This window comes from Urocampus carinirostris, chromosome 6 (genome assembly GCF_059441175.1).
Source record: "Urocampus carinirostris isolate Australia breed hairy pipefish chromosome 6, RoL_Ucar_1.0, whole genome shotgun sequence".
Classification (NCBI taxonomy): Eukaryota; Metazoa; Chordata; class Actinopteri; order Syngnathiformes; family Syngnathidae; genus Urocampus; species Urocampus carinirostris.
In genome coordinates, this window is record NC_142354.1 from 1,801,460 (window position 1) to 1,817,166 (window position 15,707).

A 15,707-nucleotide genomic window follows, 5' to 3' on the forward strand; every position below is an offset into this window, starting at 1 on the left:
AATTCCTTGTTAAGCTTCAACAATAAGTGGGACACAATCATGAACTGGAACACACTTTATTGGATATTTGAACTATTTTAACAAATAAACGAAAACGTGGGTGTGCAAAATTAATCAACCCTTTACTTTCAGTGCAGCAAACTGCCCAGAAGTTCAATGAGGATCTCTGAATGATTCAATGTTGATCTAAATGACTAACAATGATAAAGGGAATCCACCTGTGTGTAATCAAGTCCCTCTATAAATGCGCCTGCACTGTGATAGTCTTAGAGGTCTGTTTAAAGCGCAGAGAGCATCATGAAGAACAAAGAACACACCAGGCAGGTCCGGGATACTGTTGTAGAGAAGTTCAAAGCTAGATTTGGAAACAAAAAGATTTCCCACGCTTTAAACATCCAAAGGAGCATTGTGCAAGGAATAATATTGAAATGGAAGGAGTATCAGACCATTGCAAATCTTCCAAGATCGGGCCGTCACCTAAATTTTTAGCTCATGCAAGGAGAAAATTGATCAGAGATGCAGCCAAGAGCCCCATGATCACTCTGGATCAGGGCTTGGCAACCTATGGCACGGGTACCAGCAGTGGCACGCGAGCACACGGCAAAGTAACAATGATTTTTTTTAAATGCGCATTTTTACCTGAAATTTAGACATTTTCATTGCGCCCTTTCATCGGTGAGCGTGTGTCTGTGCGGTGCCTCGCTGAGGAGGGATCCGTTTTAACCCTCCCAAAGAAACACCGGTGCGCGATAAATGAATGAATCACGACAGCCAAATCATGATGGCTCCTCGAGCGGAAAAATATTGTACTTTCCAGCCAGCATGGACAGACGACTGGGGCTTTGTGCAAAAAATGACCATGCTGTTTGGAGTTTGTGCCTCGAGTATGTTGTACCTCGCACGTAAAGTGTTAAACGTCCTTACGAGACGAAATATGAACATGAATTGAAGGACGAGTCTGAAAAGGCGGATACATTAAAAAAAATCCTCCCACCCTCGCGTGCACGCACATTCTGCTGCGCTCCGACAAAAGCGTTCGCATTACATATTATAAGTTTATTAAAACAATAAAGCGAGCTAACTAAAACAGTTAAGCGAATGTAGTCTATATAACGTGTTTGATAAAACAATAAAGCGCGATCGTACTCTACAAAATGCGTTTGTTAACGCGGAAGAAAAAGTCACCGGAGACAAATCAATGTACGCCATGATATCCACGATCACAACTAATTGTACACAAATAGCCTTTATTTGATGTACTATAATAGCCATATGTAATGTATTTTATTGTGAATGAAACTCTTGTTGCATTGGATCCTGTGGTGTAAACAAATCGTTTTTTTTTTTCATTTAAAATGAGACTTCCCTGCCTATACTGTTTGCAAAGTAAGACACACTTAAAACCTATTATGTTTATTTGGCTTTGGGATCCAACTACAGAGGAATACCTCCACTTTGCGATGTGTTACTGAATAAGTGTTCGACAAATCCAGTTCGTTTTATTACTACTACTATTATTATTAATAATAATTAACTATTGTTATTATTAATAATAGTAATATTATGAGAAACGCTCTGAAGCTCTTCAAAATTACTGTGCTGACATATTTATGGTACAGGTTACCTTAGAAGTCACAAGTCTATATCTCAGACATGGTCCATATTAGCAGGGAGTCAGATTTTGGCAGGTAAAATGCCTGCCAAAATCCCCCCCCTGGCTAACTCCTGAATGAAAAGTCCTAATGTGTGTGTGTTTCAAGTTTTGATAGTTTACCCAGAGCGACTTGCAGCTGTAATCGCAGCAAAAGGTGGCGCTACAAAGTATTAACTCAATGGCGTTGAATAATTTTGCAGACCCACTTTTTAGTTTTTTTATTTGTTAAAAAAGTTTAAAATATCCAATAAAGCGTTTTCCACTACATGATTGTGTCCCACTTGTTGTTGATGCTTCACAAGAAGTTATAGTTTTATCCGTTGATGTTTGAAGTCTGAAATGTGGCAAAAGGTCACAAAGTTCAAGGGGGGCAAATAGCTTTCGCAAGCCACTGCATGTTGGGGAAAACATTTGATGCTGGGGGGCATTTATTTATTCTTATTTTAAATTGTTTCAAGATGATATGTATGTTTGTTGGTATTGGATTTTATCAAGTAAATCTCACCCCAAAATGCGACTTATGTTTTTTTTTCTCCTTAATTATGCATTTTTTGGATGGTGAGACGTATACACTGGTGCGACTTAAAGCCTGGAAAACTCGGTATTTGTCATTGTGTCAACTTTTCTTGACTTTTTTATCATTTGCCACATAGTTGTATCAACTTAATACTAAATTTCAAATTAATTAATATCCGATTAATTGACTAATCCTTTCATGATTCCGTGACTAGTAGACTATTAAAACTGCGTTTGGTTGCAGCCCTACACCAAATAGCAGTTGGCATTACCTTTTCGTGGGCCTGCCGCTGTTCTGCGTCATGAGGGTGCAGCAGGCACAACCGGCATATTTCGCACTGGTCACCATGGAGATACGGGCAGCTATCCTCGTAAAAACAGCGTCCTGCCGCTGCGTATGGACACAGCTGGGAAAAGTCCTGGTAGGCCCCTCCCATTTGGGTAAGTGCTATACACCCAAGAGCAACAATCACTTATTTTTCATTGTAAAAAGAGCAGTGTTAGGGGCCGGTCACACAGACATTTACGGCTGAATCACGGCCAGAAATTTCTGCCTTTGAGGCGGACGCTATTGGACTCATTGAGTTCGCCATTCAGGCGAGGTACAGCGGAGCTCAACACGAGGTCGGAAATTCGCGCGTGGGTGGCATCGCGAAAAAGTTTTGCGCTGCTCAGTTCTTCAGAGCGCGGGCACACAGCCTTTCACAAGCGTATTGAGGCTGAACCACGACTCGAAATTTTTGGCCGTGAAACAGATGCTGTTGGGCGCTGTTGGACGTTTTGACACCGCCATATAGACGAGATAGAGCAGTGCTTTACTCGCGGTCGGAAATTTTCACGTGGTTGGCCGCGTTCAAAACTTTTGAGCTGCTCAAAAGTTTGAGCACGTGTTAAACCGCGTGCCGCACACGTGGTCAACACGAAGTAATGACGCGGAAATGACGCGGAACAACGTGCTCTGGCCGCGGCCAGGGCGTGGTTACACATGGGTAGGACGGGAAATTTCAGCGGGTAATCGTGGGTGGAGCATGGTAATAGCATGTTCTGCGCCTGTATCGCAGTGTTATTACGTAAAATTAGCGTGTTACGCGTGTGACAGTCAAACGCCTTTCTCCGCATATATACGGCGCGATTTGCCGAGGACACGTCATTTGTGCTCGTGACGTCAAGAGGTGAACATGGATCCCCGTCAGCGTAGTTTCTCTTCATTTCGAATAAATCTTTCGGTGCATACGCAGCAAGGCTTTAATTCTGGGACCTTAGCTTGGCCTTTTGGTTGAGAGTAGGAGTCCCGGCTCCTAAGCTTTGTAGCGTATTATGAAATGATCGATAATGGATAATGAATAAAGAAGATAGAACGATCACCCTTAAGACCCCCCCCCCCCCCGTCAGCGTAGTGATCGCGTCTTAATACATTATTATTCATAGGCATTTCTTATCAAGATAATAAAATAAAAATGATGCCATAGCTTGAAATCTTGATCTTCACGGAATTGTGTCTTGTGCGGTTATGATTGCTTACAGCCCGGTGCCGAGATTTGCTTCCCCTCGCTAATGCAACCACATTTACCTCGTTTTATCTCACTTTTGGGGAATGTAATGGCGAACATATAACTAAAACCACATCGTCTTGCATTTGTTGGAAATGTAATACAACTTAATCCACTCCGTCTTTGTTTTTGTCGTGAACGTAATCGAACAGTAATGCACACCGTATATAAAATCCTCCCCCCCCCCTCGCGTGAACGCGCATTCTGCTGCGCTTCCAACGAAAGCGATCGTATTCTATATAAAACGTTTATTAAAACTACAAAGCGAGCTAATTATAACAATTGGGAGATCCTAGTCTATATAACGCGTTTATATAAACAATAAAGTGCGATCGTATTACAAAATGCGTCTGTTGACGTGGATGAAAAAGTCACGCGAGGGGGTGGGGCTTTGTGGGTGTTGCGTAGGAGTCGGATTTGGGCACAACACCGGCTCGGGAGCTTTTATACCCGTGGTCCACACGAGAAAATGACGCAGAAATGACGCGATGAGGAAGCGGAACAGTCGCCTGCGTCTGTTTTGCGGGCATACCACCGATGAACAGCGGGTTAGCCAATTTTGCGCATTTTCCATCCCGGGCAACCACGGGCAAAAAAAAAAACGCAAAATTTTAGCCGTGATTCAGCCGCAAACGGCTGTGTGACCGGCCCCTTAGGACCATTGTTCCCTGTAAGCTTCCACAGGTCTGAACATTCAACCAAAGTCTGTGAGCATAACTTTGAATAACAGTGAGCATCATCAATCCCAAGTGTGGCAAACAAATCATTACCAAACATGTCCAAAACCTGACATCAAGTTACATTTTGCTGAATTTCCGGCAACACTAGATTCATTTTCAGATTTTAATGAATTGACTAATGTACTTTTGGAAAGGTTGTACGGCCCACAAACGTCAGATGTTTTAACAACAATTTTTATATCGGATTTTAATTTTTTTAAAGTATCTTTTGTTGCATAATACTAACATTTTGGGGCTGTATTTATTCGGTTGCACAATACAGAAGTGCATTTAATGACACGTTTTATTGGAAGTACAATGTTGGCAACAAGATTGACTTGATATATTTGGAAATTGTTTGAATGCGACACAAGACCGATTAAGGAGACCACCTCTTTTCCTGGACTTTTTCTTCTTTATCCCTGCCTTTTTTTTCATAAAATCCCCTTTTCTTAAATATTTTTCTCAGTTTGTTTATTTTTCCTAGCCTTTTTACTTCTTTTTTTCTTGCTTTGTACTTCTTTTCTCTATTTTCATTTCTATTTGTTTCTTCTTTATTACTTATTTTCCAAGCTTTTTACTTCTTTTTCTTGCCTTTTTTCTTGTTTTCTTATCTTTTCTCTTTTTTCCTTCACTCTCTTTTCCCTTGTTTTTCAAATCATTTTGTTTCTTTTTTTTTTTGGCTTTTTACTTATTTTTCATTTTGGTATTTTTTTTTCCTTTATGCCCCCTCTTTTTAGAGTCATTTTGTGCCGCTGCCCTGTTGCATAATAATTGTTAATACCGTATTTTCATGTGGCTATTTTAAAGCAGTTTGAGAGGATTGACTTCAATGAGAGTACATATGGTAATTTGTAACTGGATCGTTTTCTTTTTCCAGAGTGATGAGCTCCTTTTGTGTGTCAGTAATGTGGGGGGTACTGTAGTTATTTTTTAAATTGAGTATTTAGTAATTGTAATTTTTTTACCTTTGTTCAGTAACGCACCCACATTGAATACGAGTGAAATAAACTTTGTTGTCCAACCTTGTTCTGGTGCCGATGCTTCAAGGCCTGTCCTGATGGCATCCACGTACGAGTGAGGCAACGCGGCAGGGACCTCGGTACTTAAAGTGACTGCCGGACCCCCAAACACACTGTCAGCTTGACCCACTGAGGCACACACACATAGACACAAATGAGCTATTGTTTATTTTCTTTCACTTTTGTCCGTAAGCATCCTCTTTGTCAATTTGTTCGCATTGGGCAGGGGTCCACTGTAGTGCCCGCAGCGACCAGATAGTAAGGGTCGGCGATATTTGGAATTTTGGCATTAATCTGATTTAAGTATATTCAGAAAATTAAACAATAAGGAACAGTGTGTATTTTGTCGTGCACCTAAAATCGAGTGCTAAAAAAACACAAGGAAGAATAACACCAATAGAGTCTTAGAGAGACAAAAAAAGCAAAAAAATTTTCTCCCCAATCTTTATGAGGGTTTTGGGTACGTTTTCGACCAAAATTGATATTATAAATAATCGACAATGAATTCCATTGTTGTTTATTGTCACCTTTTTCTAACAGAGAGAGGCATTTTACATCATTATAATTTTTGCCGATATTCACTCATGCACAACAGCGACTCTGTCTCATACAGCAATGATGGCGTCAACATCCCATACGTGTACCAAACTTTTGAGAGTTTTGGGAGCATTTTAGCGTGGATACGGCGAACGAAAAGTCCACTTGCTAAGTTTACAACACAGACCCAGCATATCATAGCACTACAATGGTTATGCACGAACATTTAAAGAGAAAGCATGTTGGTCAGTTGAAGAAAACTGAGAATTTAAGTAACATTCAAGCAAGTCAGGTTTTGATGACATGCATTTAAGCTATAATTGTGTATAATGCACAATAAAAAAAAACTTTGCCAGACTGTGCCCGCCAAATGTTAGAAATTGAAACAAACTTCAATTGTTAACGCCTATGTATGTAGGAGATCCCAGCAAAACACATGGAATTACTAAATACTAAATAATTTGGTGCGTGATGTTTGATCATTATTGATAATATATGTTCTCTTGGGTGCAACCAGTAGGAGGGCTGTGACGCTTCATGTGACAATGCCATAATGACAAGCCACTAGACAGGCAGGACGATGTCATTTTCCCCGCACAAAAAAAAAATCTTCTTTGCGTGGTCTATAGTCAGACTGCCAAGAAACATGGCAATCATTTACAGTATTTACAAGCACCTCACCCAAAATTCAAGCATTTTTCTGACATTGAAAACACAACATTGAATTCAAGCATTTTCAAGGATTTCAAGCACTCGTACGAACCCTGTCAATCACTGTGCTTAATTGGTTATAGACAAAGCCTTTTTTTATTTAGAATATGCAGTATGTTCAATAAAATATTTTTCATTGTGCCCATTTTTCTTGTGTTTATTTTAATTTGCCACATACTTAAATCAATTTTACACTATATATAAAAAAAAACTACAAATGATCATTTGACAAATCGTTTCAACACTCGGAGACTAGACAACTATTTCAATAGTCGTTAGTTGCAGCCCTGCTACAAAGCAGAATCTCTGAAAAACGTCTAAAGGGAAAAAAAAAAGATTCACCAATGTGCATCAAGCTAAGGAACCCTGTCCCCCATTCCGTCCATTTGTTGTTTCTATAATAGCAATTTAAACTGTAATTACAGCCTTTACAGTGTCGTAATTATTCAGCCATAGTGCGTGCATGTCATGATGTTGACCTTGTGCATCTCTCATTGGTTTCTTGATGTCTGGTCTGACTGACGCTCCTCCTCCTGGGCCTGCCCTGCTTTCTGACACTCCGCCTCCCCCTCTGTAGGAAGGTTTGATGTGGTCGTATCTGCAAATATTACAAGAAAAAAACTTGCTTACTCAAGCTGTTTGGGAAACATAAATCGACAGTTGGACAATGTGACGTTTATATTTTTCAAGATCTAAACTATCACTTTACTAATTATTTTGTGCAACAATGTGAACGATAAATTCAATATGGCCATCAGTTACAGTTGTTTCATGTTCTTTGGCCAGTAAGTTTCTTTATTGCAGGGTTGGGCAAACCTTTTGAATCGCGAGCCGTATGGGGTTAAAACATGTTTGGATAAGATACCTGGGTACATAAGGGAAAAAGATAACGTAGGCTTATCCAATTTCTCATATAGTCTAGGCCATTTTCAAAAAGACCTGTCCCCAATGTCCCCAAGCATTTTTCATTATAAATATTCCATTCGTGCAGAAAATAAAAACATGCATTTATGAATAGACAGGTAGACATCCACATTTACATTTTAGATTTCATTTTTGCCTATCAATATACAATTTAATCAAATTGGTTTTGAAACAAAATTACTGTAAAGTAATTTTGTACATTCATTTTAACCCTCATGGTGTGCATTTCTTTCTGACAATGCATGTCAGTGTACATTGTTTAAGCGTGAACTTAAAAGGGTGGTACAGTGGGACCTCGGTTATCGAGGTTAATGAGGACCAAAACCACCCGCGATAAGTGAAAATCTGCGAAGTAGCGACGGCCCTTCAAAAATGCTTAAAAAAAATCTATATGTATTTTTAAAAATTATTTTATTTCATTATTATTATTTTTTAGACCTGCGACGCTCTGAACCCGTGAACGTGAAATCACGAAGTAGCGACGCCCCTTCAAAAATGCTTAAAAAAATAAAAATAAAAAAAATTATATATAAATTTTTTTTTTTAATTATTTTATTTTATTATTATTTTTTAGGCCCGCGAAGCTCTGAATCCGCGAACGTCGAAGAGCGAAGTAGCAAGGTCCCACTGTAACTAATTTATGGATAACATAACATTTATAGGTAAATATTTCATATGGCCTAATTAAAGCTTTGAATTGGTCGAAAAGTAATATCTTTTTTTTCAATACATGCCAATTTTCTTGACAATAGTTTTCCCAAAAGTTCCCATCAGTGTACATAACTCATAAATATTTTTTACCTTCAACAACTCAAAATTTTCAGTAAAAATCAGACTTATCCATACATATATAGCTTTCAATTTATTTTTATTCCCCCTACCCTCTAAAACAATACCTAAGAGTTACTATAAAGAAAACCAACTAAATGGTATAAACATTAAATACTAAACGGTTATTCTGATGTTTTCCACGTTTTCCATATCTACAATTGTGGAAATTTGGAGGCCTGCCTTACTGAGATAAAAGAGTGGATGTCACTCATTTAATATGGCATTTTTAGAGCTTTGAATTGGTCAAAAACTGGTGACTATGTTTTTTTCAATACACGACCATTTTTTGGACAATAACAGAATCCCCAAAAACCTTACAGGTTTATTTTTCCAGTGTGAACTTTCAGCATTATTTTTTTAATCAGCATACCATTGACATACTCAAATTTACTCCCCGTGCCTCTTAATTATAAGGCGTCCTCTTTCATGTCAATTTTTGTAGTTACTATTTATCGCGTACCAGGACCATACTCGTTTTTTCGTTTTCTTAGATGACTTCTCTGGACTGTTGTCTGACCTACTAACCTATGCAGACAAAATAATAATTATGGGGGACCTTAACATTCATATAAACTCCCCACTCAGTTCAGTTACTGTTGCGTTTCAGTCGTTAATTGATACATTTGGTTTTAATCAACTGGTTGATTTGCCAACTCATAAAGATGGAAACACGCTAGACTTGGTTCTGACTCGAGGAGTTTCAACCTCAAATATGACGGTGTTACCGTGTACTACCGTTATTTCTGATCATTATTTAGTTACATTTGAGGTGCTAGCTAAATGTAGTATTAAAAAAGCTGCAGGATTTAGCGGACGCAATACAAGCACTGGCACAGTTTCTGAGCTCTCTGAACTTCTTTCTGGAGCAGTTGCGTCGTTTCCTTTATATAAAAGCTCTAACAACTCACTCATGAATGAGTTTATTGGTACCCTGGCTAGTATCCTGGATTCAGTAGCGCCCATATGGCTTAAATCACGACCTAAAAGATGCACGCCTTGGTTTACTGATGAAACTAGATCTCTTAAACAAGAATGGAGGAAATCTGAAAGAAAATGGCGCGCTACCAAGCTTGAGGTTTTCCATCAAACCTGGTGTGACAGCTTGTTAAAGTATAAAGCGGCCCTTGCCTCTGCAAAATCAGCCTACTTTTCAAAGGTGATTGCGTCACAAAAGAATAACCCCAAAATCCTTTTCGACACTGTAGCATCGCTAACAATGCAACAGATTATCCCATATAGTTGTACCCATTCAGCCCATGACTTTATGGTCTTCTTTAATAAGAAGATTCAATGCAAACGGGAAGAAATTTCTAAAGACAATGTTAATACATCACATATCAAAGGGCTGAAATCTATAGATGCACGACATGGTGGCTGTCCAGGGAATTTGTCCCGATTTAGTGAGCTGTCACTCGATAATCCTAAACAGGTGGTGAATACGGCCAAACCGACGACTTGCCTGTTCGACCCACTTCCGGGTTCGCTTATTAAAGGTCTTTTTGGGGTCCTTGGACCTTCAGTTCTAAATATTATAAACACATCACTCTCCTCAGGTGTAGTTCCAGCGGCTTTTAAGTCCGCTGTTATTAAACCTACACTGAAACAACTTTGATCCAGAAAGCTTATGTGACGACTTCTTGACTTGACTTATGTAATTATAGACCTGTGTCAAACCTACCATTTCTTGAAAAAGTGGTGGCAGAGCAGCTGGTTTAAGATCAGGTAATTGTGCAATTTTGTAATTGTAATCCTGTGCAGTCCTTTGAGACATTTTGGTGAATAAGAGCTATATAAATAAATGTGACTTGACTTGACTGAATGATTTTATATCCGAGAACAATCTCTTTGTATCAATGCAATCAGGATTCAGGGCTAACCACTCTACTGAGACAGCTCTGATTAAGGTAACCAATGATCTTCTACTGGCAATGGACTCTGGCGCTTCATCACATTTGCTGCTGCTGGACCTTAGTGCTGCTTTTGACACAGTGGACCATAATATCTTACTAGAACGGTTGGAAAAATGGATTGGTCTCTCAGGAAACGTCCTCTTATGGTTCAGATCCTACCTCTCAGATAGGACGCACTGTGTTAAATATGGCGAAATGACATCTGAGCCCTTTCATCATTTATATCAGGGGTCGGGAACCTTTTTGACTCAAAGAGCCATAAAAGCAAAAAATATTAATTTTATTTTGGGAAAGAGCCACACCATATATTATGAGACAAATTTACTAAATTTTTTTTTTTTTTTTTTTCAACATGGCGGCGCGACTATACGCAGCGGCTTCACGTGGCTCTCCAGTAAATCTTTTTACTTTAAGTGTTCTTTTATCTCTCATCCTTTCTTTGATAAATACCTGTTCGGCAACTATCACCTTAAGTCGCCAGGAACTTATTAACCTGGGTCTAAGATTAGATTTCGACTCATTTCACGATTACAACACCAACAACAACATCCCAAAGGACATACGAAGACCACCGGGATCTCCCTGGGTTACCTGCCCGCCCAACAAGCGACGGAGACGGCGGAGGGAACGTAAACAAAAACGAGGTTCTCGGGGAGGCCTAGCGAAGAAGCTAAAAAGACTACCACACCGACAAGCGCTTCCGAGTACCTTCCTGACCAACGCCAGATCCATCGTACACAAAATCAGTGAGCTTGAGCTGCGGATAGCTACTAACAACTTCGTACGGAATAGCAACATTTTTGTGATCACGGAGTCATGGCTTGACCCGCGGATCCCCGACGCTGCAGTTCAGCTAACAGGACGCACGCTACACCGATACGACCGCAACGAAGACTCCGGCAAAAAAAGAGGTGGGGGACTATGCATTTACGTACATAATGCGTGGTGCAATAACAGCAGAATTATTGATGCACACTGCTCGCCCGATCTAGAGTTTCTCGCGGTATCGTGTAGACCATTCTATATACCGCGAGAGCTAACTGTGCTCATTGTGATAGCTGTTTACATTCCTCCGGATGCTAACGCTAGCACAGCGCTAAACCTTCTACTCGCTGCCATAAACATTCAACAGCTTGCACACCCCGACGGAGCTTTCATTATCGCTGGCGACTTTAATAATGCATGTTTAAGGACTGTTCTTCCAAAATTCTATCAACATGTGAACTGTGCAACAAGGGGTGAAAAAACTTTGGACCGCGTTTACAGCAACATCAAAAACGCATACAAAGCTTCCCCCCTCCCCCACCTAGTAAATTCGGATCACATATGCCTATCCCTTACCCCCTCATACACCCCCATCCGAAGGAAAACAAAACCTGTAACGAGGACAATACAAACGTGGCCTGAGGGAGCCCTCTCCAAGCTGCAGGACTGTTTTGATCAAACTTGCTGGGAGGTATTTGAACACCATGACCTCCAGAAATTCACTGACACTGTTTTATCCTACATCCGTTACTGCACGGATGAAGTCACAGTATATAAAAAAGTCAAAAACTACCCAAATCAAAAACCCTGGATGACCAGCGAGGTGCGCACCCTCCTCAAACACCGCAACACCGCCTTCAGGTCTGGAGACAAGGCTCTTTACGGGGTGGCCAGGGCTGACCTGAAGAGAGGCATCAAGGAAGCAAAATCAGCCTACACAAGGAGGATCGAGCACCTCTTCGCTGGAAATGACCCGAGGAGGATGTGGCAGGGCCTCCAACACATCACCAACTTCAGAGGCCACAACCTGGCAACTGTTGAGGCTGAGGCTTCACTAGCTGAGGACCTTAATCAGTTCTTCGCTCGCTTTGAAGCTGGTAGGCCACATACAGCAACATCACACCCATCAACAACCAGCAGCAACTCCCTCACATTTCAGGAGCACGAAGTCAGGCGTGCGCTGAATACCATAAACCCCAGGAAGGGAACTGGCCCGGATGGAGTACCAGGGAGGGTACTCAGGGACTGTTCCAATCCGCTGGCTGGGGTCTTCACCACCATCTTCAACCGGTCCCTGTCACAGGCGACCGTCCCACCTTGCCTCAAAACCTCCACCATCATTCCCGTCCCCAAAAAGTCAGCAGTGGAAAGCCTCAACGACTACAGGCCTGTAGCTCTCACGCCTGTGGTCATGAAGTGCTTCGAGAGGTTAGTGTCCCGGCACATCAAAAACTCCCTGCCACTCACACTGGACCCCCACCAGTTTGCCTACAGGGCAAACCGCTCCACTGACGACGCCATAAACACAGCACTTCACACCGTGCTGAAACACCTGGACCACCGGGGGAGCTACGTCAGAATGCTCTTCCTGGACTTCAGCTCAGCCTTCAACACCATTATCCCGGAGATCCTGGTGGAGAAACTTGCACACCTAGGACTCTCTCCCTCCATCTGCCACTGGATAATGGACTTCCTCTCCAACCGCCCACAGTCGGTGAAACTCGGTACCCACGTCTCTCCCACCCTAACACTGAACACTGGCTCCCCCCAAGGTTGTGCACTGAGCCCCCTGCTTTTCACCCTCTACAGCTCCGACTGCTCACCGACCCACCCCACAAACACTATTATTAAGTTTGCTGACGACACCACCTTGATCGGCCTCATCTCTGAAGGGGACGAGGCGGCATACAGGGATGAGGTTGAGTCACTTTCAACGTGGTGCTCGGAAAACCACCTCATATTGAACACAACAAAAACAAAAGAACTGATTCTGGATTTCAGAAGGAATAGCAGGAATCCAGCACCACTCATCATAAAAGGAGACTGCGTAGAGAGAGTCCACTCGTTCAAATTTCTGGGCGTGCACATCGCCGACGACCTCTCCTGGTCTGCAAACACCAGAGCGGTGGTAGGGAAGGCCCAGCAGCGACTGCACTTCCTGAGATTGCTCAGGAAAAATAACCTAAAACAGCAGCTGCAGGTGTCTTTCTACAAAGCCACAGTGGAGAGCATCCTAACATACTGCATCACGGTGTGGTATGCGGGGTGCACAGCAGCAGACAGGAAAAAGCTCCAGAGGATCATAAAAACAGCCCAGAGAATCGTCGGCTGCTCTCTGCCCAGTCTGGAGGACATTGCCTGCTCTCGCTACCTCAGCAGAGCAGAAAACATCGTCAAGGACTTTTCTCACCCCGGCCACCATCTCTTCGACCTGCTGCCTTCCGGCAAGCGCTACAGGTCACACAAAGCAAAAACGAACAGACTCAGAGACAGTTTCTTCCCCACAGCCATTACCACCCTAAACAGACACCGCACAAACAACTGAAAACTGTTGCAAAAAAAAATAAAAATAAAAAAAAAATAAAATACCTCACACGTATGTAAAATGGTACTCACGTACATGCTGTCTGCACTATGTTTGTTCACTGCTCAACAGACACCGCACAAAAACTGAAAACTCGTGCCAACACTACCTCATACGAAAATAATGTTACTCAAGTCTTGTTCTTGCACATGTCGACTGCACTACGTTTAATGCTCAAATTGCACAATGTCTGACCATTTCCTTTTTTTGCACTATGATGTCTATGCTTGCACCAATGTATATGCGGACTATTTTTGCACCATGATGACTTTGCACCAAATGCAATATTGCACAACCGTTACGATACAACGTTATCACGACAACCCTGTATGTAACATCCCACATGCTGACATTGTTGTGTAAATACCATGTAAATTATAACTATAGCCTTATTCCCCTTGTTTTATAACATTATCTTCTCTGTTCCTTTATCTTCTTGCTCATACCCTCACTATGTGTAAAACTGGAGTGTCATGCCCAATTTCGTTGTCACAATATGTTAGCCCATTTGTAACAATGACAATAAAGGTATATTCTATTCTATTCTATTCTAAATTGCTAAACCGGCGCCCCAGACAAAAGCTTAGTCTTCAGCACATTTTTTTTTTGATGATTTGATAAAAATTATGAAAAGAGAATAGTGCCAGAGCCCCTGTCCCAAATTCAACAAACAGACCACTTTAAACTTGTCTCTTTCTTGCAATTACTCAAGATCGGATAAAGTCCTTTTGACCCTTTTTTTCATACATATTGGTTTCAAAACCAGATGCAAGCAGTTATTTTGTAAAAACGTCACAACATTCTGAGAATAGGGAGCCTTATGTGCTTACCTTTGGCGAGAGATGGGAGGGAATGCTTGCACATTTTGCATAGCTCCACCCATCCCTCCCACTCACCCAATCAAATGACTAAGTTCTCTTCCGGTGTTTTGGCGTATTTACAGTTCTGTGGAATCATCATAAAGTATCTGAACACTGAACACAGATTATATAGTGAACTTTTAAATAAAGGATTCTTTAGCGTTGTACAGCCAAAACGAGTTTTTTTTCCCCCTTTTTTTGTGTGACACCTTGACTGTAAATTGTAGTGAAAACGTGCCCTATATATACTGCGAAGTGTTACCTTCGAATTCAGCTTTGGTATGGATTTACGTGTTCCTGAATAGGATAGATAACTCCGGTTTTGAACAAGATGGAGAAATTTTGCATGCAATCAAATTGGTCTCTGAGCCACAGATACTCATAGAAAGAGCCAAATATGGCTCGCGAGCCATAGGTTCCCGACCCCTGATTTATATGCTTCCATTAGGTAATATTATTCGCAAGTATAATATCAGTTTCCATTGCTACGCAGATGACACTCAACTATATCTTCCGTTGGAGGAATCTGCCACACTAAATTGTGGAAATTTGGAGGCTTACCTTACTGAGATAAAAGAGTGGATGTCACTCAATTTCTTGCGTCTTAACTCTGAAAAGACCGAAATGTTAGTTACTGGTCCATCTAAATGCCGTGATTTGTTCTCAAAAACTGCTCTGAACATTAAAAAATGTAATATCACCCAGAGTAACACAGTCAAAAATTTAGGTGTCACATTTGACCCTGATCTGTCCTTTCAAACGCACGTTAAGAATATTAGAACAGCTTTTTTTCATCTTCGCAACATTGCTCAAATTCGCCCAATGCTGTCTCAGTCTGATGTGGAGATTATAATTCATGTGTCTGTTACCTCCCTTCTCGATGACTGTAATGAATTACTCTCCGGTCTCCCGAAGTCCAAAATCAAGAGCCTGCAGAATGTACAAAATGGTGCAGCGATGATTTTAAATTAGACTAGAAAGATTGATCACATTACCCCAATTAAGCTCACCTGCATTGGCTCCCTGTTATCTTAAGATGTGGTTTTAAGGTTCTGTTGGTATTATACAAAATCATGCATGGACTTGCTCCCTTATATCGTTCAGATTTCACTTCCCCCTATGTT

The 15,707-nt window shown here is 41.2% G+C and overlaps 1 protein-coding gene across 2 annotated transcripts in view; it reads right to left on the reverse strand.

Moving 5' to 3' along the window:
* The window catches only part of mkrn2 (makorin, ring finger protein, 2), a 44,463-nt gene that overhangs the window by 15,282 nt on the left and 13,474 nt on the right, over positions 1-15,707 (reverse strand). Inside the window, exons 1-4 of one of the 2 annotated variants that reach the window (XM_088337435.1) lie at positions 15,145-15,615; positions 7,189-7,307; positions 5,465-5,590; positions 2,443-2,618 (exon numbers count right to left, since the gene is read on the reverse strand). In XM_088337435.1, coding sequence (XP_088193561.1) covers positions 2,443-2,618; positions 5,465-5,590; positions 7,189-7,307; positions 15,145-15,266 — 543 coding nt within the window. In that variant the 5' untranslated portion in view covers positions 15,267-15,615. Of the gene's footprint in view, positions 1-2,442; positions 2,619-5,464; positions 5,591-7,188; positions 7,308-15,144; positions 15,616-15,707 lie in introns of those variants that run through there. The other variant, XM_088337434.1, reaches the window with a different exon arrangement.